General features: G+C 45.6%; 5 protein-coding genes and 1 pseudogene across 6 annotated transcripts; 1 reads left to right on the top strand and 5 right to left on the bottom strand.

Annotated features, from left to right (window-relative positions):
* Window positions 1–412: 412 nt before the first annotated feature.
* Window positions 413–2,892, bottom strand: LOC112895683 (50S ribosomal protein L13, chloroplastic). The gene is made up of 4 exons (XM_025963669.1): window positions 2,605–2,892; window positions 1,911–2,096; window positions 1,486–1,656; window positions 413–853 (listed from the first exon to the last, which is right to left on the bottom strand). Exons 1-4 carry the CDS (start codon window positions 2,818–2,820, stop codon window positions 737–739), a joined length of 690 nt encoding a protein of 229 aa, XP_025819454.1. The 5' UTR covers window positions 2,821–2,892; the 3' UTR covers window positions 413–736.
* A 497-nt stretch (window positions 2,893–3,389) lies between these two features.
* On the bottom strand, window positions 3,390–6,160 carry LOC112891737 (annotated as a pseudogene).
* Window positions 6,161–6,543: 383 nt separating this feature from the next.
* Window positions 6,544–7,542, top strand: LOC112894975 (oil body-associated protein 2A). Its single transcript, XM_025962829.1, has 2 exons — window positions 6,544–6,832; window positions 6,928–7,542. Exons 1-2 carry the CDS (start codon window positions 6,544–6,546, stop codon window positions 7,383–7,385), a joined length of 747 nt encoding a protein of 248 aa, XP_025818614.1. The 3' UTR covers window positions 7,386–7,542.
* A 22-nt stretch (window positions 7,543–7,564) lies between these two features.
* Window positions 7,565–11,330, bottom strand: LOC112894976 (protein NRT1/ PTR FAMILY 4.5-like). The gene is made up of 8 exons (XM_025962830.1): window positions 10,946–11,330; window positions 10,804–10,863; window positions 10,350–10,400; window positions 10,086–10,206; window positions 9,334–9,551; window positions 8,781–9,221; window positions 8,559–8,686; window positions 7,565–8,461 (listed from the first exon to the last, which is right to left on the bottom strand). Exons 1-8 carry the CDS (start codon window positions 10,946–10,948, stop codon window positions 7,582–7,584), a joined length of 1,902 nt encoding a protein of 633 aa, XP_025818615.1. The 5' UTR covers window positions 10,949–11,330; the 3' UTR covers window positions 7,565–7,581.
* A 1,663-nt stretch (window positions 11,331–12,993) lies between these two features.
* Window positions 12,994–18,297, bottom strand: LOC112893720 (MACPF domain-containing protein CAD1). Of its 2 annotated transcripts, XR_003228900.1 has the most exons (7): window positions 17,798–18,296; window positions 17,400–17,638; window positions 17,071–17,266; window positions 15,902–16,085; window positions 15,588–15,751; window positions 13,344–14,202; window positions 12,994–13,229 (listed from the first exon to the last, which is right to left on the bottom strand). XR_003228900.1 is itself a non-coding variant. In XM_025961182.1 (6 exons), the coding sequence occupies exons 1-6, from the start codon at window positions 18,086–18,088 to the stop codon at window positions 13,600–13,602; spliced, it is 1,677 nt and encodes a 558-aa protein (XP_025816967.1). In that variant the 5' UTR covers window positions 18,089–18,297; the 3' UTR covers window positions 13,419–13,599. The 2 variants fall into 2 exon arrangements, 1 of the variants encoding a protein (XP_025816967.1); XM_025961182.1 differs by lacking the exon at window positions 12,994–13,229 and having other exon boundaries at window positions 13,419–14,202; window positions 17,798–18,297.
* A 2,088-nt stretch (window positions 18,298–20,385) lies between these two features.
* LOC112893978 (protein HEADING DATE 3A-like) lies at window positions 20,386–21,599 on the bottom strand. Its single transcript, XM_025961529.1, has 4 exons — window positions 21,372–21,599; window positions 21,162–21,223; window positions 20,967–21,007; window positions 20,386–20,787 (listed from the first exon to the last, which is right to left on the bottom strand). Exons 1-4 carry the CDS (start codon window positions 21,564–21,566, stop codon window positions 20,552–20,554), a joined length of 534 nt encoding a protein of 177 aa, XP_025817314.1. The 5' UTR covers window positions 21,567–21,599; the 3' UTR covers window positions 20,386–20,551.
* Window positions 21,600–24,739: the final 3,140 nt, after the last annotated feature.

Consider the following 24,739-nt stretch of genomic DNA (forward strand, 5'->3'; position numbering starts at 1 on the left):
TGAAGAGTAGAAAGAGTATTCGCACTTCAGGGAAAAAATAACGAGGCTTTTGAATATTAAAAAGGAACGAGGTCAAGCTCATATTTAGCATCCACCAAGAACGGAGAATTTTCAATTAAAATTCTTCGGACCGCTCTTTTTAACGAGCAAACACGATTGTGCTTTACTCCTACAGTCCTACCTTGCAATTTTGTATGACTGCACAACACGCCCTCTATGTTTGGTTCTTTTCATTGTTCTGAAAACATTTCCATGTGATTTTCTAACCATTTGCAGCATACAGTTAACTTTCCAAGATTTTTACCTAAGATAGTAAGTCACATGAAGAGAGGCAAGGAAGGACACGTCTGTTTTTATTTACAAACACAAAAGATAGGAAAAATACCACACCACCCGGCCAGGGAAATTGACAGTATTTCAAGATGGCACCTTCCGGATTTAAACTTCACGGCAAACAATGAAAGAACTTACCATCTCATATCAGGTCAATATTACAAACTTCAACTCGAAAACTGAGCTTTGGGGCCGAATCAAACCGTGCCAAATCGTGCCATATGACATGACTACTTGTTGACAAGAAATATGACGAAATTTCACTTTGTGGTATTCAAATTACAAAAAGATTTACACTCCCTCGACAGATGCATGGCTCTGAGGATGGCATTCCAAGCGATGGGCAAAACCTTACGGGGAGAAATTCGTCACTGCATTTTTTTTTTCAATTGATGGTGATTCTCTAATCAGTCTTTTGTATTCTTTTATCCCTGATAGGCAGCGGGACAGGTTTCTGAGCCACGTGTGGGTGTTCTGCCCCTTTGTAAACCTTGAGGTGGGTAAATAGTCTTCTTCCCAGCTGCAAAATGTTCAAAATGACAAGCAGAATAAATAGAATACGCATGTAGCATATGATGAAATTAAATCAAATTAAATATGCCACCAACACAAATGATTGGCTAGAGTAGAATACTTCACATAACAATTGCCTGATAGAATGGGAGTTTCATAAAATGAATCTGGTAGCCATTTGGTCTACCAATAAGTTCATAAGCAATTTCTTTTGGAAGAAACAGTTAAAATGTTTTTTCTTCAGAGCGCATGCGGCATACCATAAATTCAGGACATGATATTTATGAAATCACACACAAAATGCAAGGGAAAAACTGCTTCACATGAAAATCAAACAATTCAGCCTGGACTTGTCAATTTTTTTTATCAGCAGAATTCCCTCAAATTTAGTCAAGTGATGTATGCTGAAAGCCATGCTTTCACTCAGGGGCATATGCTGATGCATGAGCAACACTATGACCTAAATACACTCACAATTAACTATCGTAGTTCTCAATCTCAAAATATTTCAGACAGCTGCTAACTAATATAGAGTTGCAACTTTCGGCACTTTGAAAAGAAAGGCCACCCTGAAAATTCGTTGCCATTTTCATTTTTGGTAGATCTGATGCAATCAGCTACTACAAAATGGTATCTTACCCTGCCCTTGGGAAGCATGCCTCGCACTGCATGTTCGATGATTCTCTCTGGAATCCTTTTCTGAAGTTGGTCAAAAGTTTCTTCTTTCATCCCTCCAGGCCGTCCAGAGTGCCTCCTATAGAGCTTCTGCGACCGCTTTTTACCAGAAACAGCAACCTTCTCTGCATTGACCTATGCAAACAATAAAAAGACGTAAATGACTTTCAGCACAGCATCACATGAATGCATAAGATCTGTGTGGTAATGAGCCTTCAGAGATGTACAAGTGTCGGAAGGACTACACTTACATAACACAATCTTAATTTAAAGATGATCTGTGGAGTTTATTTGCCTCTGCTGCTAATATTAGGACAATTTTTAAGAGAATCTGAAGGAAGTTGCCCTACTGTGTATACTAATATTATACCCACTGAGAGGATGCTTACCACAATAACAAAAGCACCCATGTCCACACTGGGAGTGTACGTGGGTTCATTCTTTCCCCTGATATGTACTGCAATGGTGGATGCTAGCCTGCCTAGAATCTTATCTGATGCATCAACAACATACCAAGTCTTCTCCGTGGTTACATGATCTGCAGCCTTAGGATACCATGTTGTATTCCATATGTCCTGCAAATTAAAGTGCTCAATCAGATTTATGTCAACACAGGTAAGCCATGGAGTAATTCAACGAACAGGGCATGGTTCCAACGAACTGTATACACATTGTGCCCATACCAAACGATCCTAAGAAGTAACATTCACGAACAAGCTGGTGGACAACCAGGGCCTAACATTACAGAACTACGGCAACAATCGCATGATACTATCAATTCACTTAGATTCCAGCAAATGATTCCCATTTCCCTTCCAAGCTCATTTCTACTGAATTCTTTCTCTCTGTGAAAAGGCCATGGCAAATTTTGGATGTGATGGTAGATGACATAAACAATGTAAGCCTCTGTACTTCAATTTGATTACTCATGTGCATAAAGGCCTCGTATCAAATGGATTAAGATGACATCGGCAAAACATGAACAAATGGGTTCGACAGTGCCCAGCACTACATTTCTGCGAAACGAGCGGTGGAAGTAAGAGTGCAACATTGTTTTGGGAGAAGGAAGAGAGGGTGTCGTACGGGGCCGCAGAGCTCGTCGCCCTCGAACATGAAACGCTGCTCGCGGGGCACGAGCGCGGCGAGCGGCTGCCTCTTCTGCTTGTCGCTCTGCTCGCACCGCACGGCCAGTCCCGCCGGGGCGGCGCGGCGCGTCACGGGCCTGGCCAGGCGGCGGTGGTGGTGGCGTGGGGCGAAGGAGGAGGAGAGGAACGCGGATGCGGCGACGGCCGTGGCCATTGCGGCGGCCGTGAGCTAGAGCGGCAGCAGGAGGCGGAGGGGGTGTCCCAGGGGGGGGGGGGGGGGTCGGGTTCAGTGGGACGCGGCCATTTCTAGCTTCGGGAAGGCGAGATGCGCAGGGTGGAGTGGATAAGGGGATAGGAGGAGCCGAGCGAGGGGGAGGTGAAGAGAAAGTTGGCTAACAAGGAAGACATGGGCTCTATAGGCCCAGAATTTGCTGTGAATTTGGCCCATTAGCCCACCATATAAGCTCGCCTGAGAATATGACGTTGGCTGAAAAAATCCTTGCATTCGCAACACATGAAAATCTTTGATATTGAGATACATCCTCGATTCCCATAAAACGGAGGATCTTGAACAAAAGATTCCAGTAAAATGGAGGAACAGAAAATTGTCATCAGAACATCTCATAATAGCCACTCAGACGATACACCACAACTTCACCCCTTCAAATAATTGAAAAATAACCCATTATACATCATAATTCACAGGAAAATCAACACTCAACGTTATAGGGCCTGAGAGCAAGGCAGATAAAGCCATATCTCCAAAATTTAAGAGGCAAATGCTGGAATCTGAACTAAATACCTCGTGTATACTCCATTTTCCAAGAGCACACAAGACAAGGGAGATTATCTTAACATGTTACACTAACTGTTCATTCTTTCCAATACCAAATGAAACAATATTTTACAGGTATGATTGTGTGATCGTATTTCAGGTTCATGTCCGTGTACAAGCAAATCCATGATTCCATTAGAGGAAGAATGGAAAGGTACTATAATAATATACAACAAAATTGTGAACCAAGAGATGTCGGCGATTAGAACCGGTATAAATCAATGGTTAGTTGACTATAAGCAAACAAGTTGGGCGAAACCATCACGAGGCAGAAGACTCTGGATTCGTCTGTGCAAGAGGTTTTACTTTCCTTGTGTGACCCAAACTGTTCACAAGGTCCTTGCGAGAGCATACAGGAAACATGCTCATTCCAGGCATGTTTATTCGCCACAGAACATATGGGAAACTGAGCTGATCTCGAGATGTGAAGCGAACCACTTCATTGAACCAAGCACACATGAAATGGTTCGGTGCAGGCGTGAGCTCCCTCACAATAATAGAGGCTTCAGCTAGAGCTGAAAATCAAACAAGCAAATTCATCGTACCAGGCATGCTTCATCATTCACACAGCAAAATACAGAAATATTCAGCATGAGCAACGAAATATTTGTTTGAAAACAATACTAAATAACTGACCTTTCAATCCATGTAATCTTTTCTCGCCCGGCATACCATCCTGACGATATTGGGTCAATTGCACCTCTACTTCTTCAGGAGTAGCCTTGTGCTTTTGAACAATAGCTTTCCCCTCATCATAAATGTTACTCCGTGCTCCATGTTCAGAGATAGCTAGGGTAGAATTTGTCCTCCAAAGAAGGGCTTCAAGCACTGCTATCGGATCCCTTCGAAATTGGTATTTTGAGTCCACCCATATAGAGTACCTTGCCTCCGGGAAAAGGCGATGAGTCAACATCTGCAAAAAACATGTTAAGTGATTTGCTATTAGATACACACTGTTGCACAATCCTAGAAATAAAATTTGAAGGCAAAGTAAAGTGTTGGCAGTAAGGGCTGCAAAATTACTTCACTGATGTTTCTATCATGCCAAATTATGAAACTAGCACAAAGGATAGGTAATGTCATCTTTTACCTTTGGGATCTTCCCATTTAATCGTTGATCCACAAAAGGGAGGCTCTTGACAACAATGATACGCCACCTTCCTATCATGCCATCATCACCAATTACCTTTCCCTCAGCTTCCTGAGTTGATAGTGTGACCTCATCCCAAAAGGCTGTGTAGCAAACCTGCTTCACCACAACACCATGCAAACCCACATATAATCAATGAATGTGATGGTTTAATCTGATGTTCATGTCTGAAAATCTTGTAGGCTGAAATACCCTTCCAAAAGAAGAATTGGCCATTCCAATAGGTTGATATAGATCATCTCCACCACCAAATGCGCAGGTAGACACAACAACTTTACAGGTTCTCATGTATCTTTTATCCTCTTCAGAAATTTTGAAGCCACCATTGTCGCTGTAGAAACCGCAATGCACATTAACAGTCTCATTCACCTGCAGAAGTATGGAAACACATTAAACACATCTATGGAACCACAGCTTTCTGACAACAAAATAGTACATATCAGTAAGCCTTACAACCTTGAAGCTATCTTCTCTTTCAGAAAGTGTCTGAAATCCTGTAAACAAATTAAACCTTGTCGCTTCTGCATGCTGCAGTAAATAAGTAGAGTTCGCCTCAGAGTGGTACGTGTCGTAGTCGTCATCATCAGATTTGTATGTGATCTTCTTAACCACGAAGTCATGTTTTAAGCCTTCGGGAAAGACCAAATTTGCCAAACTTTTGGGACTAAGGAGCTTCAAGCAAGCTGTCAATATCAACAATGCAAAAAATACTCACGTCATTTCTTACTTATCAGTTGTACTAACAAAGTCAAATTAGGAAAGAAGCTGAAAAATCAGTTGCTTCGATTGAGAAGCTTACTGATATGAGACGTCTTCGATTAAGACAGAACAGTATGTGCTCTGTGATTCAGCACCCAAGCAGAACATAAGTTCTGGCTTCGGAGCAGCAGGTGTGTCAGCATTTCAATACCACTATAGCTTTACTTTATCAGTGTACAAGATCTGTAGCTTACTTTCTCAGTATGCAAGATCTAAAAAGTTCAGATTAATCAACACGATATACCTAATTAATTCTGCAAAAACAGCTCTGTCCGAACCACCGTAAGCACAGCATAGCGTGCAATACAGTATTCGCGTTACCAACTAACCACACCAGTTCCTCCTAATGCAATTTAGCGATATCCATAACGAACCTTCACTGCAGTCTCTAGGATTTAGGGGCAGGGAAAACCGGGAACATATTATGCGTAGATCGAATCAGAATAGGGCGGGAACTCACGCTCGCGCACGCCACGGACGAGGCGCGTGGTCGGGTCGAGCCGTCCGAGGCTGGAGGCGTGCGCGGCGGGGGCCGGGGGCGAGCCGCGGAGCCGCGAGGCCTCGAAGAGGAGCAGCGCGACGGCCGGGAGGAGAAGGAGGACGGGCCACCACCGCGCCACCAGCCGCGCAGCCCGCTGCCCCAAGCCACGCGCCGCGGCCTTCCGCCTGCCGCCGCGGGGCCGCCGCGTCGGCGCTGCCGCAGCCGCCGCACCGTCTTCGTCGGAGACGGTGATGGAGATGCTTCGGATCGTCGACGACGGCATCGGGAAGAAAGCGGAGGCGCTGTGGTGGCCGTGGTGGGTTTGCCATTTAGCGGGCGGGTGGGCTCTCGGCCCGCGTCAAACCCCCCGTCTCTTTTGTCGGCTGCAACTTATTAGGCCACAAGGCCGCCGCGCGGTGAGAGCGGCCCAAACATCTGGCCCGGCCCGAGTCCTCAGAATCGGGTGATGCTTATCTAGGATCGATCCGCGCCTTAGGAGTTAGTTACTCGACATTTGTCGCTACAGCTGTTTCTCGCATCTGCCACCTGAGTCGCATGCCATCCGCCACGTCGAGCCCACACACTCATACGTGTCACGCGCCACCACACCAGCCGCTCCCAACCTCACTTCTTTTTAAAGAACGCGCCGGCCGAGGACACAGGCATCATGTACACGTAAGGCAGCACCGCGTACCGAGCGAGCTGATCTCCGATGGCGTCCAGCGACGACAAGCCAGTGCCGACCCCGGCCTCGGCGGGCGGCGGCGGCGCGCCCCCGGGGCAGCCGACGACGATGGCGTCGAAGGTGCTGGACATGGGCGCGGCGGCGATGCAGTCGCTGCAGCCCGTGAAGCAGGCGAAGCAGCACGCGTGCACGTTCGCGCTGTACGCGCACGACCCCAAGCGGCAGCTGGAGACGCACCACTACGTCTCCCGCCTCAACCAGGACTTCCTCCAGTGCGCCGTCTACGACTCCGACGCCGCCGACGCCCGCCTCATCGGTGCGCCGTGCCGTATTCACCCATAAAAAATTTATCTATCTTTGGCTTACGCATCTCTGACAGAGTAACACGTTGCCGTCGATCGCAATTCGCAGGCGTGGAGTACATCGTGTCGAGGAAGGTGTTCGACACGCTGCCGGCGGAGGAGCAGCGGCTGTGGCACTCGCACGCGCACGAGATCAGGGCGGGGCTGTGGGCGAGCCCGCGGGTGCCGGGAATGCTGGAGAAGCCGGAGCTGGACCACCTGGCCGCCACGCTCGGCAAGTTCTGGTGCACCTGGCAGGTGGACCGTGGCGACCGCCTCCCGCTGGGCGCCCCCGCGCTCATGGTCTCGCCGCAGGCCGATCCCGCCGCCACCGTGCGCCCCGGCCTGGTGCGGAAGCGCGACGACAGGTACGGCTTCTCCACGGAGGAGCTCCGCGCGGGCCGGGGCGACGTCGAGGCGCCCGCCGAGGAGCACCCGGGGCAGGCGGACTACTGGCTCCGCCACCGCAAGGGGTTCGCCGTCGACGTGGTGCCGCACGAGATGAAGCGACACGCGCCGTTCCCGTGAGCGATCGAGCCGCCGCGTGCAAACAAGTTCCGCGTCGCGTGTGTAAATTGTAATAATGCCAAACCAAGCGTCGAGCAGTCTTGGAACTCATGAGTGGCATGCGTGTAATTATGTTTGCCAGTTCATGGATGGGATCAAACCAGGCGTATAAATGTGTGAAAACGGATGCGGGAAAATCGATTGGAGACACGACGCATTACACTTCTTGCTGCTGCTGCTGCTGCTGCTGCTGCTGCTCGGGTTGTGGGACCGCGGGCTTGTACTTGTACCAGCTGGCCCAGAAGAGGTAGTTGAAGAAGTTGAGGGTGCTGAGCACGGCGAGTAGCCAGAAGAAGAGGTCGAGGCGGTCGCGGTTGATGTTCTTGCTGGCGAGCCACCCGCCGCTGGCCGTGGCGCCCTTGGTGGCCGCGTTGACGGCCTGCACGATGATGGTGCTCATGAAGTAGCCGAAGGACAGGGAGCACCACAGGAACGACGACGACATGGACTTGAGCGCCCGGGGCGCCTGCGAGTAGAAGAACTCCATGAGGCCGACGTAGGTGAACATGTCGGCGATGCCGAACACGCCGAACTGCGGCGCCAGCCAGAAGCAGGACATGGGCAGGTAGTCGTGCCCGGGGATCATGTCCACCATGCCGTGCCTCGCGACCACCTTCTTGCGCCGCACCTCCACGGCGGCCGCGATGGCCATGGAGACGATGGAGAGCACGAGGCCGACGCCCACGCGCTGGAGGTAGGTGATGCCGGTGGGGAGGCCCGTCAGGCGGCGCGCGAAGGGCACGAAGAGCCGCTCGTAGATGGGCACGGCGAGGATGAGCATGGCGAGCGGGATGATGGGCAGCGACGCCACCGGCATTTGGAAATGCTTGCCGAGCCAGTTGTCCATTGTGTTGCCCTGCCCGATGGAGAAGGTCTGCAGCTGCGCCAGGCAGGTGCCCATGATGATGGCGCTGCAGAAGATGGGCACCATGGCCAGCACCGTCTTGGCGTGCTCCACCTGCGTCACCCGGCACTGCCGCCACGGGTTCGGCGCCGCATCCTTCGGTGTCTGAACGATGGCCGCCCTGTCCAGGAACCTGAGCACGCCATCGAACAGCAGAATCGTCAATGAAATGAACGTTTCTTGGGGCCGAAACAGTTTATGTATGTGCCTGGACGGTGAGAGCGATCAACCTGAACGGCTTGTCCCTGTGCGCCACAAACTCCGTGTCCGGGGAAGCTTTGCTCCTGCTGATCTCGTACAGCTCGTCGGGGTTCTCAGGGAGCGGCAGGTTCCTGTTCCTGAATGCAGCGACGTACACCTGAACACAAAACAGCCGCTTTAGCCTGGAATGTATGGGGAACGTCCATGAAGAGTAGGGAGTGTCTGTGTCTCGAGCGTTTTCAATTCATGACCTGGAAGATCTCCGTCAGCGCACTGCTGCCTTGCACGGTGGCGAGGCGGTACCTCGGCATGCCGGCGATGAAGACGATGACGGCGAGGCCCATCACGCCCGCGGCGGCGGCGAACCCCCTGTCCCAGCCCTTGTATTGCTGGATATACACGAACACCGTGACGCTGATGGCGCCGCCGGTGCAGAGGCTAAGCAGCAGCCAGTTGAAGCAGCTGGACATCTGCAGCTTCTCCTCGGGGTGCTTCTCGTCGAACTGGTCGGCGCAGTGCGCCGGCAGGGCCGCCTTGATGCCCGCCGAGCCGATGGCGATGAGGTACAGCGCCAGGTAGAGGTGCACCTCGTTGCCGCCGTGCACCCGCTGGCACGTCGGGTCTACGGGGTAGCGGCAGGAGGGCGGCTTCAGCCGGTCGGAGCGCGCCTGCAGCATCAGCAGCAGGAGCCCCTGCAAGAGACGCCCACACGGAGATGCAAGTGATGACAAAGCAGCAGGGAAGGGAACCATCAGATCTCAGGTTGTCCGCCGATACGCACGGCCGGCAACATGGAATTCGTACCACGAGCTCGATCAGAGATGATATGATCACGGTCATGTATCTGCCGACGAAGACGTCCGCGAAGACGGAGATGAGCACGGCGACCATGTAGCTGGTGCCCATGTAGTTGGTCAGCAGGTTGGAGGCTTCGGCAAGGTCGATGTGCATGACGAACATGAAGTACAGGATGAGGTTCACGGCCAGAGACAACGAGGCCATGTTCTCAAGCCCGAAATTCGCTGCAAGAACAACCAGCACAGCTCTGGGTGTTATGGTTCAAACTTCAAAGACCACCTTCTGCTTGGTTCTTGGTCACTTACGGCATATCCCATAGCTAGTTTCACTTAATACATATAACATATGGCCCTCTTTACATATTAATTTCTCTTATTCCTGTTGCTAAGAATACAGTGTTACAGTGGTTAATTTTACTTTTTCAGAAATTGCCTATCTAGTATCTAGTCCCTGGCTTCGTTCTTGTACGTCCGTTTGGTCAGGCGTAATTCTCTCGAGTCAGATCCAGTACGTAACGTCTGAAAAATTGCTACTATCTAGAATCAACAAGAACTAGCTTAATAAAACCGAATAAGCAAGTTGCTCGATCATCAAACTGCAAATATGGGCTCAAAGAAATTAGTTTAGCAAGTACCTTTCACATGAGTACTTGTGCGAGCAATAAAACTCTGAATGGAAATTCAGTTCAGAACCTACCAAGATTTCATTGCACCTTGGCTGTCTAAGAGAGTTTGCAAACATTTAGGAATAGGAGTTACCAAGAATGAAGAATGAATTGCCAACACCGCCATGACGCCCTCGCAATGCAGGTCTTCCCCTCCAATCAACCTTCCCTTCAATGACTTCATATGTATTTCCTCCAACTACACGTGTTTCCACCTAGTACAGATAATATGTATGAGTAACCAAGTCTTACTTTTCTCATCCTTTTTGCTAGGATTGAGTTTTTCAAAAACCATTTCTTTACAGTCTTACAGATATGGACTGAAAAGTAAGCGTTAAATATGAACCAAGAAACGCACCATGGAGTGATCTACTCCGCCGTTATTGGCCTCGGATACTTTGCTTTGGTCCTTAAAAATTTAAGAAGACAACAAGATGTGAGAGAACCAAGTGGGAGGGCAGGAGGCCTAGCTAAGACTTTTGGTGAGAATCGACAAGGATTTGGAAGCAATAACACAATTAGGTCCTCTGTTTTTGTTTATTTTTGCTAAGAGATCAATATTAGTGACCATGAATGTTGATATATGAGCTTTTCATTTCATAAATATTTATGCTGTTAGAAATCAGACTGGAGTGTAGCAAACTCACTCAGTATAAATGTGAAAAGAAACAACCCTTAGTGCCATTTTGACATGTTATGCATGCACAAGCAATTTTCATATAAGGTCATAGCAGCATGGCTTTTACTCTATGAAATAATAAGCTGTTAAGCACCAGTCATTTCAAAAGAAAAATGGTGACCAATATATATACCATGGAGATGGAGTCTGTTTTGATCTTGGCTTCAGATACTTTGCTCATCTCCTCGTGTTCCTATTAAGATATCAAGAAAAGCATACAGGTGAAATCAGTGGCATGATGAGAAGTTGGAAATGGCAGAGAGAAAACAAGCTACCATTTTGTCCAAGGACTGCAAGCAAGGACTATCTGAGGAGGAGGGGCCGAAGCTGCAGCTGCAAGGACATTTAAATCATGCTGCAGGAACGAGTCTTCCTAGGATATTCTCTTTAATTCTTGATACGACCATTAGATGTGGATTTCTTCGAATTCTTTAGTACAGCTTGGTGCATATGTACAAGCACAGCTGCCAATACTGGATTAGAACTTAGCAAACTCAGTACACATAAGAACTAGTCACTTTGATTGGTTAGCTGTTCCTGACGTAAGCTATCACCTCTGTTTTGATACTATGTAACTTGTTTACTTGTTGATTGTTCTGTCCTGAACATAGTAGAATCCTAGCATAAGCTGTTACCCTGTTTTAGTACTCAGCAATTTTGTCCAGCTGTGCCTTCATATGCATAGTAGGCTCTGCAAGGAAACATCCACAGATGTGTTTTTCAAGGACGGGGTAGTTCGTCCCTTTATACTCCAGTATGAACGGGACTTCAACAATGCTGAAAACGACACCATGTGTCTCGTTCGTCGCAGAAGCTGATCAAACCGAAGCAAAAAATCGTTCACAAACAGTCCCTCAGAGCGTGACGTTTCATCGGAGCATGGTTTGCCCCTTGCAACCAGCGCCGGCGTTGGTATATGTTGGACTTTGCTAGACAGCAGAATGGAACTAACCCACAATTAAGCGGAGACGCCAAGAATGTCCCTGCGGAAACACCAAGCCAGAACTCACAAGGGCGCAGGAAGAATCTTCAGTTAAAAGAATTCTCCCAGCCTGCACTCAGCATATATCTGTTCCTAAACTAAAAGAATTGCCCTCCAACTACTTTATCTATTTTGCAATTAGATCCATGTACATTATTTAAAATAGGATGACTGGAGCACAACTAAAATTGAGATTAAAATAGTGCACTCAGAAGAAAGTTTCTTTTCAGTCGATTCAACTTTAGTTTCTGCCAATGCTGAGAAGGTCAGAGGATTTGCAAATTGGCAGGCGAAAACAAGTCAGCATCCCATTTGTTTCATCTGGGAGCATCTCCTGATGGCCAACCAGATGAGATGCCCAAAGATCAGTTCCATCAAGCAGCAGCAGCAGCAGCAGCAAGAAGAGCACCTGTCCTCTTATTTACAGTTACACTGACTGATTGCGTTCCCTTTCAACGAGAACGACTCCCTGTAACCATTCATGTGATATCCTCAGACTTTGTTCTCTTCCTGGACACATTCAGTGTAACAGACAAACACAAAATATCAACTTCCAAACAGATAGGAAATGCAACAGCATAACATTTATATGACCTACGAGCTGCATTTGCTGACAGTGGCACAAAAGGCTAAGACCCCGTTTGGATTCCTTCATTTTGAGGAATTGGAATCTGCTTAACAGAATAGGCTATTTATCTTGGAATATGGCATTCCACAACTTTCCAAAAAAAAAATATATAAGCTTATCTCAAATTCATACGGTGAGAGATGAAAATTGATTCTATAGATTCTCATATTATGTTTCTAGTCTACAATTTATAACACACTCTTTGATTCGCTTCCTGCAGTAAGAGTGCAGTGCATAAGTATCTCTCCCATTTGGCCAATAACAATATGCAAATATATTACACATATAACTATATTAGCTTAATTAATTTATATCTAAATTATGATTATTAGGATGGAATTCAATTCCAAGGATCCAGACGGGGCCTAAATGAATTTCAGCATAACAATGATCTTGCATATTACAAAAGAAAGATGACGATGTCTTTCGAGAAAAAAGAAACAAAAGATGACGATGAATATCTTGATCCAGTCAGACAAATACTTCTGTTCTCGTCCCTTGCCCAGCCGACCTTATTAATGAAGCAAAGCTATAAGCAGAGGCAGCAAGAAAAACAATTCTCGTGGTTCTGTTAACACTTAGCAGTGACTCATTGCTTCTTGGAAAGAACAGCGACTCTTGTTACCACGCCACTGATCTTTTATAGCCTTGTTCTCTTCTTGACACACTCATGTAACAGAAAGCACAACATAGCCACTTCTAGAACGATAACAAACACAACAACATAACATGTTGGCAAACTCCAAGTTTGCTAACACTAGAGCACAAAAGTGTAAACATGAATTTCAGGAAGCATACATGTTGCATGTTACAAAATGAGGCGCAGTATTCCATGGCCCACAGAGGCAGTCTGAATGTATGATTGCTCACATCAATCTGCAATCTGTGCAACCAATCTGCAATAACCACATCCACTACCGTCAAGAAGATCTGTGCTAGAACATGAATCCTGCAATCAAAAATGCAATTCACTTAGCTGTTAGCAGTTTGTAACCAGAGTGCTTAAACAAATTATGTTCCGCTGACGAATTTCAAAGAGTAAAACACCAATACCAAAACTCACGTAAATGGAACGCATCAATTCCAATGCCACGATCGGATGGCTGTGGAAGAGATGTCTGAGGCCAGATCAAACACATTTGAACTCAGCATAAACATCTTCATGCTACTTGACTCATGGCATCAACAAGCAGAAGCATGAATCCACATCAAGTTACAAGAGAAAGGAAAGCCATACATGAAAAACAAAAAGAACAAATGCTATCTTTAAACACAGTACTCCATAGGAGAGTAAGTGAATGAATGCTTTCAACATGTGGTTAATAATTCAATAAGGAGTATTTCGCGCGCACAACAATCCTGCCCTTCTCGACACCCAGCTTAGCTCCTGTGACCAGCCAGTGGCCAGGCGCATCTTGTGGGCCTTTCAATGTCTCGGTCATGTCAACGATCTTCACAAGTTTAGCATTATCACTAGAGGATGATGAAGATTCATCTGTTCTCTGAGTCGAAGAACTTGATGGGTTGTGGTCCCACACTGATCTTCTAATTGTGCACCCAGGAACTCGGGAGAACAAGAGTTTAAGGTGGAGAACGCTCTTTGCACCAAAATCCCACACTCCCAACTGTGCTCCTGTAACAATATAAACACCAGATAGATCTGTAATATTTGTTTCAGTGTACTCTATGGGCGCCGTGCTGACATGAGCGAAGTTCTTCCATTTGATTGTCTCAAACCATCGGCTGTCCTGCTCTTCAGGGCCTTGCCATTTCGGAGGTCCAATGGTAATATGGGAATCCCAGTGAGGTAGGAATATTTTCGGTAATGAGCCAAGGTGCTGCAAATGAATAGCCAGACGGTTCTGTTTTGCTCCTTCCAAGAGCAGTTTGAGGCCAACAACCGGTCGACGCCCAACAGATATCTGCATGTATCCCATTCAAAGTTAGCATGTTTAACAAAAAGGCAAAAAATGATCATCTCAAACATACATTTCAAAGTGTCACTAAAGCCCCTAAGCAAAGTAGTGCTCCGCTAATCTCTCTGTATTTTATCTACCACACTGAGGTGATAAAGCATGAGGAACTAAATGAACTTTTTTGAGAGGAATTAGAGTTATCTTGTAGCAAAATTCAAGATACAAAATATATCTTTTAGTGACTTAGATGCACCATAGGTACGATAACTTCTATGGCGTGCACATCCAGGTCATATAGCTCAAGCCTTGCTCAAATGGCTCAATGATTTTATTTATGTAGTGCATAACTGGTAAAAGTGGCATACAGCGGTAAACCCAGGGACACATGGTGCTGACTTATGCTATATTAGGTGGATCATGATAACCTCATTTTCTGCAAAACTTTAAGCTAGGATTCAAAAGGAGATTAACGAGTTCAAAATTACACAAACAGTGTAATGGGAATAAAAGTTTGTAAAAACAGTGTTATCAACGAAATTGATTTGCCAAAAATACTAAAGACATTTCTACTAGTGTTTTTATACGCAACTTAAAAAATAAGCACATCACAACAGACAAACTGAGCATGATCCTCTTCACCCTGTCCTCTATTTCTCTCCCTCTACCTCTCTCTACTTCAGAGGCATTGGGCTACCTCCTAGCCAACCTCTTTGTTCTGCCAGTGCAGCTATACTAGGAAAGAGGGGGAGAGGGGGGGGGGGTGATGAGAAATGAAGGCTGCCATATGCAACCCGGCCTCCATTAATGCCATTTTTCACTCTGTACAAGCCGCTTCCGCCTGTGTGCATCCTCCTTGTTGCCATCAGCAGGCTCCACCACACTCCCTGCCTGCCTTGTTGCACTCTTGTGAGGCGGGTGGAGGCAATGAATCAAATTGAGGAGGCAAGAGTACAAGGAAGTGGAGATAGAGAGAGGTGAAGGTGTGAGATAGATACTGAGGGGGGAGAGGAGGGGATTTCCTGCAAAGATACTGAGCATAAGCCCTGGCGGCATCTGACTAACAGCATGGTGTGCCCAGGTTTGCCATCACAGTGGGATTTGAACCAGCCATGAATCACCGAAACAAGACCAGTGACCCAATAGACCCACTTTTGCTGTACCCCTATTGCAATTTACTCATACTTGTTCTTCTACATGCGGTAGAACCCTGATCTTCAGTATTATATTGTTGTTCAGCTCAGTAGAAAAATGTTTATGATGGTAACTGTGCTTCACAGAGTCAGCTAATAAAAGATAGGATTTGTGAGAGCAATTAAATTAGCCTTTCTAGTGTAGAATTAGAAAAATGAACCACTGTACAAATGTGTTTAGATTTAAGGTGTAGACTTTACCTGTTCTGTGCTAATGAAGAGCTTTGGGCCCATCAAGCTAAACTGAAGCGATGGGCAGACAGGTTCCTTCCTATGGTGACCAGCAATACCTGGTGGAGCTGGAGCCCAAACTAGTGGGACTTGAAAATCTAAGAAGTACTGCAATTCTTCAATTGGAGGTTTGTCTGGAAAACAGAACTGATCAAAACAGCATATTGAAGTGATATCACATGATATGTTAACTTCAAGCTCAGGGTATTTAAAAGTGTATTTGATGTGGCAAATGAGTTGCATAACTGTATGAACAAAAAAAAGTATTCAAAAGCAGATCTTACATGTCAAGTATAGCTCAACTGCACGAGCAAGGTGCTTTTTCCCTGGTATATCATCAACAAGAGAGACAATTGAGAGAAAGGTCATGGCTATGACATCTGGTGCTGAGGCAACAGTTCCTTTCCAATCACTGAAACTTTGAACAAGATCACAACCACCCCTCCTTCTGAATATTACGGTCATATCCTGTAAAGGATAAAGCAACATTGTTTTTATCAATGTTTACATATGAATGCTAGAATGCTGGGCAGTTCATGTGCCAGTGAGGAGAGTTCTATCTACAAGCTACTCTACAATCCCTCTCATTATTTGTACATGCACACATTAAGAAATCACTTATAAAGCTACATATGATTTCATCTATGCACCTCTGTTGTTACTGGTGACACAATTTTTAAGTTGAGATGTTCTAGGGAGTTCATGTGGAACTGGTTGGTGAGGCTGGCTCTGATTGGAAGTATGTTATTGTGGTGATTGATGTGCTTACTTGCACAAGCTAGTATATTTCCTTACAGCTCCAGCATAGTCTGAAAGCGAACCAAGGGGAGGTTCAATTTGGCTGGAGAATCAAACTCTGTGGAAACCGAACCATGTTTTCAGTTCGAACAGAGGGCAACTAACAAATAGAACGAGCACAGCTTGGACAAAGGACAGGCAAGCAGACCCTACGAAGTTGAGCATAACACAGTTTTCTCCATCTTTTTATTTGACATGGGTTCCACTAATCGATTTGTAGATTTAGAGCTACCGAACCAAACGAACCAAACTTCTGTTTGCTTTTTGTCAGCTTGTTGGATATAATCAACACTAGGCATGCTCTTAGAAAGGTAAGTACAGTTCGTATCAGTCTACCATTCTATCTTTATAACACTCCTCCAGCATGCGCCCAACAATTCCTGTTTTTGCCATTGAATGCACACAAACAGACAATCTTGTTTCACTGATTGTGACTGTTCGTTCACAATAGCTAGCATTTTTTTAAAGATACCTCAAGTGTTCATAAAAAAGTAGCCATAGTGCACAAATTATCCTCTGTAAACAACCAGTTGTATAACAATCCAGACCAATCAATTAAGGTAGTCCTAACAAGCTTTTGCTACCATCAACCATCACAAATGAAAAAAAAATCTAGTAAACTTGAGATAGAGAGAGTTATAAGGAGTTTGCTTACCTTCTCGCTGTAATTGATGGGAGTTGCATTTGACTTATTTTCCACTTCTGAGAATCTTTCCCTCCCAATTTCCCTCACATAATTTTTGAATTCCAGCTCTGACAACTGGGACGATGAATGCTGCTTAATGTATACCTCATCCTTACCACCAACCGTAACAGAGGTAATAATATGTGTTCCGTAATTCTCAATAAAGCTACAGAGAAGTGAAACAAGAGCAACCATCAGGTGATAAGGTGGGTAAAGTACTAGGCAAAGAGTTGTACATAATGGTGTTGATCAGAAATGGATCCTGATAATAGTATCAAATAAGAAGATTACCTACTGACCTAGCCAATGCTGATGGATCCCAAACATTTGGAATCGCGCGCTTAACGCTCTCAAGCAGAGTCAGTTCGTCACTCTTAATTATCGCTCGAAACAGTGGCAGAGAATAGCCATCAATCGCAAGGGCCTTCGTAGCCGCAGCATCATTCTTCCATGAACCGGTGAAGCTGAACAGTGAGTTGAAGGAACCCAGCGGTACAGTCTCCAACAAGCCTGACTTCCTGTTGAAATACTCAGCCATCTGCCAACAAAGGCATCAGAGTCAGATAACGCGAAGTGAGCAGCCTCCGAGCTTAGGACATCGACTAGGATTCAGATCACAAGTGCACGGCAAACAGAACGGAACGCAGCGCACGGTCAGATCGGAGGTTCCCAATCGGAACGAAGCATCTCCGCTCACCTGCTGGAAGCTGCAAACGAAGGGCTCGTCCAGGGCTGCGGGGGGCACGCCGTGGGGGACGGGCGGCCGGATTCGCAGGGGGTCGCTGGACCACTGCTCGACCGCGACGTCGCGGGGCACGCTGGAGAGGACGCCGCCGCTTCTAAGGGGGATGTCCCGTGCGCGGTCCTCGTCGAGCGCCACGAGCCTCCCGGCGCCCTTGCAGTAGAGCAGGCGGTGGTCGCCAGCGGCGTCGAGGCCGCGCCCCACCGCCTGCACCGCCGCCTCCAGGGCGGAGCCCGCGAGGCTCATAGCTGATGGGCCCGCCCCCCTCCGCTCCTACTCCTCCTCCGCCGCCGCCGCCGCCTCGGGATTCGCGCGGAGTACCGGACGGGGGAGACCGGCAGGAGGTCGGGAGCTGTCGCGACGGAAGCTTCTGACCGCCGCTGTTGCTGTTGATCGAGAAGAGAGAGAGAGAGAGAGAGAGAGAGAGAGGACACGGTTTCTGGGGAGGACCGGAGGAGGGGATGGCGACTCCGGTGCTGAGGTGGTTGGGTTTGACTGGCTTTTCTTTTCTCCGTTTCTTTTTTTTTCTTATTACAATTTCTTCCTCCAGCTGGTTACGTGTGTTTTCTGCTTGGCGATTTGCTGTTGTTAATGGCTTTTCAATGTTGTCATGCTAGCCAGATATTTCAAAGCACGCTTTCAATGTTGTCATGCTGTGTGTGTTTGAAAGGTGGCTTGTTCTCTCTCGATAGAATGCATGGCTTTGAACAGCAGGTTGACTTCTTGTTTTGGAATTTGGTGGAAAAGCTCACCCGTCGTAAGATTTTTTTCAAAAAGAGACTAGAAGAGAAGGAAAATAAATATTTTGTGGCCTTCTCTTTTTACCCTGGGTAGTTTACTAGTTTCACCCAACCTATAAATAGGGCTATAGTGTAAATATATGAACCTAGAAAATTTTGGGGATATTTTTTTAGCTTGAACTCATACACTAAATAGCAAATAATATGAACGCCTTTTCACGCTAGGGTTTAAATCTTGGTTCTTGGCTTTGCACCTATGTTGTAATATTATAGTCAAAATATTCATTTGCAAGTACATTAGTGTAGCACCTATGTACATGTGCACGCTTGTATGTCATGCTTTGTTAATATCTGTTCACACACAGGATGAATCTCCGCATGTTGTTGTGGGAATTTTGGAGTAATCTATGGCTTTCATAGAGTTTTTGGAGGAGAAATGAAGCTGTCACAAATGGAAGTAGAAATAATTGCTTGTTCTTAGAAAAGAGCAAGTGGTGGTGACATAAATTAAAGTATCATCAAGTAGAGGTGATGAAATTAGAAGACTGCTAACATCCAAAGACGTGTTTTGCAACTTTTCTGTGTTTTCGATTTCTATAGGATTTTAGTTGCTTGGCACTCTAATAATCATGTATTTTTGCTATTTCTAAATTCTCAGACTACTGTGTTTCAAAGATGCGGAAACAGCCTAATAATATGCACATTTTTGCGAGGGTCATATGCACAATTATATCAAGTACTTACAAAAGTAGCACGATTACGTAAGGGAAATCAAGGAAGTACTACTGCAACTCGATTTAGATGTTAGACCCTCTGAGGGGAAAAAAACTAACAAGGAACTTTGGAATGCAGAGGGTGCCAACTGCCAAGTATTCCTATCAGCACCATAGTTGCATCTGGAAAATGATTACAACATCTAACTTTTGTAGAAATACTAGAACTCTTAAGGTCATTAGAAATTGATCACAACATCTAACCTTTGTTGAGATGATAGGGTAGTTTGACCTTACATTTGGGATAACCTGTGCCTTGGGACAGGTGGGCTAACCTGAATCCCTGATAATGGAAAAGACCCTCACATAGTAATAACTAGGTTCTTTAATTTAATTAAAGTTTGTCCAGCTAGAATTATTGTGTTCAGCGGCCAAGCTAAGCTTTTTTTGTATTCCCAGAAGCCATGGTGTTTTCCACCTTTGCACAGTATATTTCGATGTATTTACCTTTTTCTCTTCGACATTTTTGCAGGTGAAGATAAAGAGAGTAAATTTCTCATAAAGACTTTTCTAGGCTGGCATGCCCCTCATGGGCTACCTGTGGCAGATGGAGCCTACGGCGCAGTAATTATCAATGTGTTGTCATCTTGTTTTTAGACTTCCAGCTCATTTTCTAATAAATCAAACGTTTGTGACAGGTATATTATGTTTTGGTCTTAAAACTGGATGCGACACTTGAGTCATGCGGATGCTTAAGGCAACCACCTATGAAAAATGGTTTGTAAATAGAAATGCTTGTGGTTCCCTAAAAAAAATTTTGCATCTATGAAGATTGCATATGTCCATGGGCCTTGGATTAGACGCGGGTGGATAGACGCCTCCGAAAAAAAGGTTACCACCCGCCTGTAGAGACCAATTGATGTAGTGGTGACTAAAATCAATCTAAACCCAATAACCATAACTCTTCTACATGTCAGCTTCCTTAGTAAAGGCATTCTCTGGGATCAAAACACCAAGATCATTATTACCTTAATTTTTATATCTCATAATCATATCATCCAAAGGAGCAATAAATATTCTTGATCTTGCCATACATGACACACATGAGGGGGGGGGGGGGTACTTAAAGCTATATATATTGTCACGTGTAAGTGACATTAGGGGTGCGTCGGTACTAATTTGATGCACTTTAGTTTAAACCATTCACTGTATTCCGTAGGACGATCATGTAATAGTTGCAGTCTCTGCTTTGTTCCTTAAGAACTTTCCGGCCTGAACCTTCTCCCCCCAGATCCTGCTTCCCTTTGACAGTTGAAATACGTGGCAGCCACAGTGTCTAGGTGGTATTGACGAGCGAAGTTCTTGCAGTTGAAGTTATGTCGCATGTCTGGTGCAAAAACTGTGCCCCTACCGAGTTGTCGGAACAGCACAAACACCATGCGGTGTATACCAGATCTTGGCTCCGGCCTTTCGTAGAACATGAGCTCCTGACCTGCAAAAGGGCTCGGGTGTTATATTTTTTGGGCAATGATTCATAGCTGCTAGCAAGTGATATAAATCAGTTTTGTTTGTTATGATCCAATTAACACATCTGAGGATCCTTTGCAATCTACAAAATCCTGCTGGGAAATGAAGAATCTAGATGGAAAAGGTGGCTTCATGACATCATACCAAAGCTTGCTCCAGTTGTTCCAGGGATATCAATCACCATCCTACATCAATCACCAACAGTTAAAAGGAAGAAAAAACTAAAAAGTAGACAGGAAAAGGGAACCTAGAATGTGTTCCATGCCAATACAATAGTCGACCTATTTAGCTCAACGCGAAAGGTAAAGACATTGCAAATAAACCTGCTGTTGGACTTACCAGTGTAAGTACTCCCTCAGTGATGGATTGCTTGGGCTTGGGGCATCTGGATCCACCAGTACCTTTTTGAGGGTGAGGAACAAAAAAGTTGGAAAACAAGGGATTTAGTTTAAACTTCCCAAGTGTTGTAGTTACATTATCAGTATATAAAGGATTTAACAGATAGTGCCATGCATGGTGGCTACATAGTATAATATCGTCTTTGCTTACCAGTGTGTAGAAAACCCTGAGGTCAGTGCCCCCAACATCAACTCTTGGCTTATTCACAACTGCAGATGGTTTCAGCTCAGCACCTGCTAGAAGTAGCCTATTGTTGTAGGTGATCCTCATGGAAGCAGTTGGTGTAAATGAATCCAACACATCGCGTATCACATGGGCCAAAACCAAGGGTTCCACAGCCGACATTTTTTGGAGCAGAAGTGGCTGTTGTTTACCTTGCTCAATGTTGACTTGGAGAAGCCATAGCTCAAGCATGAAGTACTTATAAAGGGTGGACGATGGTTGTCACGATCATCTTTTTTCAAAGTTGAGAGACTAGTGTCATGTCATGTTGCCACAGAACAGAGCATGTTTCAAGTTATGCTTAATATTTTGGTGTACAGTACACATTTTCTCCCTTTTTTACACTTCACTCCTAACGCATTTAACGTTATACTTTTTTCGGTTTACTAAGGAGCAGTCCAATCGTGATCAACTGGTTGCTTCTTGCTGTTCTCTTTGGATGTAAAATCTGTTATTTTGTACCGAGAAAATGTGGGATGACTGATGGTAATGAATCTCACACCACTTCTCGTTAGGCTTTATCCTCGCATTTAGTTTTGTTATTACTTTATCACTACAAGAATTATAGACCTTGTTTGTGAATATATAGTGAAATGCCTAACCCAAAATTAGTAGCTGGCTTTTAAGAAAGAGAAAAGAGGCTTATTGTTACCAGAAAAGAAGTAGTCAGTCATGAGCATTTTTAATAAGAACATATAATATAGTTGACGCTGAACTCCTCTCAAGTTAAATGGGCATCTTTTCTAATTCTATGCAATTAAGCTTGTTACTAATAGTAAGCTTGTATATCATGGTAATTTGGTGGGCTAGATAGTTGAATCATGCAGAGAACCTTTTCTGTTATGTCTCTACAAATCCTCGATTATTTATATGCATCCAGGAAAGCGTTATGGTTTATACAATATTTTACTCTTCCTATTGGTGTTTCTTTCTCCTTTATTTGACTTTAAAAAAACTTATGGATCTCAACCATCACAGTATCACACAATGAGCTTGCAAAAAAAAAGGCATCACACAATGAGCTCGCTGTTAGGATCGATCTCGTCCGACTTGATCCAACAACCGAGTCGGAGTCCTTGATCGCGCTCTGATCGGAGGTGCCCAACCGAGACCTGGTTGGTGGCCCCCATCATGCAGCGCTGTAAAAAGAAGGTGGGAGCCGTGGGGCACGCACGCCAAGGTTCGCCGTGCCCCAAAACCCCACCGACAAACCCTAGTCCCGATCCGATGTGCAGGAGGCGCTGAAGTGACAGGAAGCGCCGCCGACTCTGCACTACACCGCCACCGACCACGCCATCGCAGGCCTCACCGACTTCGACATCATCGTCACCCATCGACTCCATCCCCAACGACACCGCGCCCTCGACTCCAAGTGCATGCCACTGGCCGCCGCCTTCACTGTCGGCCACTTTGACATCACCACCATGGACATCACTGCATCATCCTCCACCAAGCCCGAAGGTGCTACACCACTATTCTCTCTCTACCTCTCTCGGTGTAATTCGAGAACCTTTAATTTATTCATGAATCAATAAAAGAATCCGTAGATCTGCTCCTAGAGGTCCTGTGTAGTATAACACTCGCCGCAGCCCCCTTCATACCGCGGCTCATGTTGTAGATCATCAGTGCAGGTTTCGTCTATGCAATCATGCTAGATTATTTTGTTTGGCATTTGAAATTGTTCTAGCTGTGCATTCCAAAGTTTTTCTGTTACTTTCGTTCTTTTCACGATAAGGATTCCATGTTCCTCTCGATGCTAGAGAAAGGTAGAATCCCCTTTTTTCACATGCATGGACGGCAAAATATGCATATACATACCTTCAAGTTGACCTGTTGAGGGGTGGAAACAGACCAGGTATAAAGACCCTACAATAAAGAAACACACTCATGTCTATTTCTTTGTTACATAGTGCAGAGTTGAATGTATGCATTAGCTCAGCATGCCAGCTTGAGTTAACGAAAACGGGAATAGCGTAGAAGTTCTAACATAGGTTCTCTTATGATTTCATCTTTTCAGTGCACTTCATGTGGGGAAGGTTTGTTCGTACTTTTAAAGCTGACAAGTGGAGGCATCTCTTTTTTTCATTGAAGATAGCAATGCTCCCCAAAAGGCTAAAGAAGCGAACAATCTGAAATTCTGAATAGTCATGCATGTCTGTATTTTCACCATCATTATTTAGTGGACAAGGGTCAGCTCCTGATTAAGATGCTGATAGTCCAACACTGATACATATACCGAATTGGCATTTTGTATACTTACATTTATTATCGATATCTTTAGTCCACGGAAATCTAATAGTTGCCTGTCACAAAGATCAGGCAAAAAAAATCAGGCGTTGCTTCTACAAATATAGCTTACATGTTTAATATGACATTTAACTGAGAAAGTAATTCAGCACAGTACACGTTCTCTTTGGATCTGAGTTGTGTAGTACAAAGAGGATCTGATAGTTTCATGCAATAATCTGTAGGAGAATCCCTTTTTACATGTAAAGAACGAAAACGCAGAATAGTTTCTCTTTTTGCACCAAGGAAGTGTCGGCGCCATGTTGATGGCATATAATCTGGAGTCATTGTCTAGAATCCTCTGCTGGGGAGGAAAAAGTGAAACTGTTTTTGATTCAGTGATTCCAGATGAAAAGGCTAAATTCTGTGCTGTGCGTTTACCACGCAAATGCATGCCCATCACAACGATTTACCATTTGAACAGGTTCAGAAAATGTTCATGGTCTCATGAGCTGTATGCTAGCTGTTGCTGCCTAGCAAAACATTTGCATCCAGCAAACTTGGCTCTGAACTGAACGCTAGCTGAATGACTGAACGCTTGCCTGCTGAACATCGTTCTGTCACCAAGCACTTGTTATACGCTGGGTAAGCAGATGTGCGGCGTCACACTCAGGAGACTGGCCAAAGATATCTTTCTGGTAGGATTAGAAAGCCCTCGGCATCTTCTTGAACCGATGTTGATTCAGGCCAAAGTGAGGCGGCTGGGACTGGGAGGTGGTCGGCGGGCAGGCACGTGGTCTCACACTCTCACGTACGATTTGTGCTTGTGCAAGGCAGTTGATTGAAGGAAGCCGCAGCTCCCTCCCACATGCGGTGGCGTGGCGTGGCCGCGGACGCGGCCCCATTCAGCGGGTACGCGCTTTCTGTTGCGCCGCGTGCTTTTGGGCTGTGCTGATCTCCTGTCTGTTCGTCTTCGAAAATCGAAGCTGCTGCCATCACCCGTTATAGCTTGTACTACATGCTCTAAGCGAACTCAGCCACCATAGCATCTAGCGAACGGAAAGAAGCTG

Source organism: Panicum hallii, chromosome 5 (genome assembly GCF_002211085.1).
Source record: "Panicum hallii strain FIL2 chromosome 5, PHallii_v3.1, whole genome shotgun sequence".
NCBI classification, from domain to species: Eukaryota; Viridiplantae; Streptophyta; class Magnoliopsida; order Poales; family Poaceae; genus Panicum; species Panicum hallii.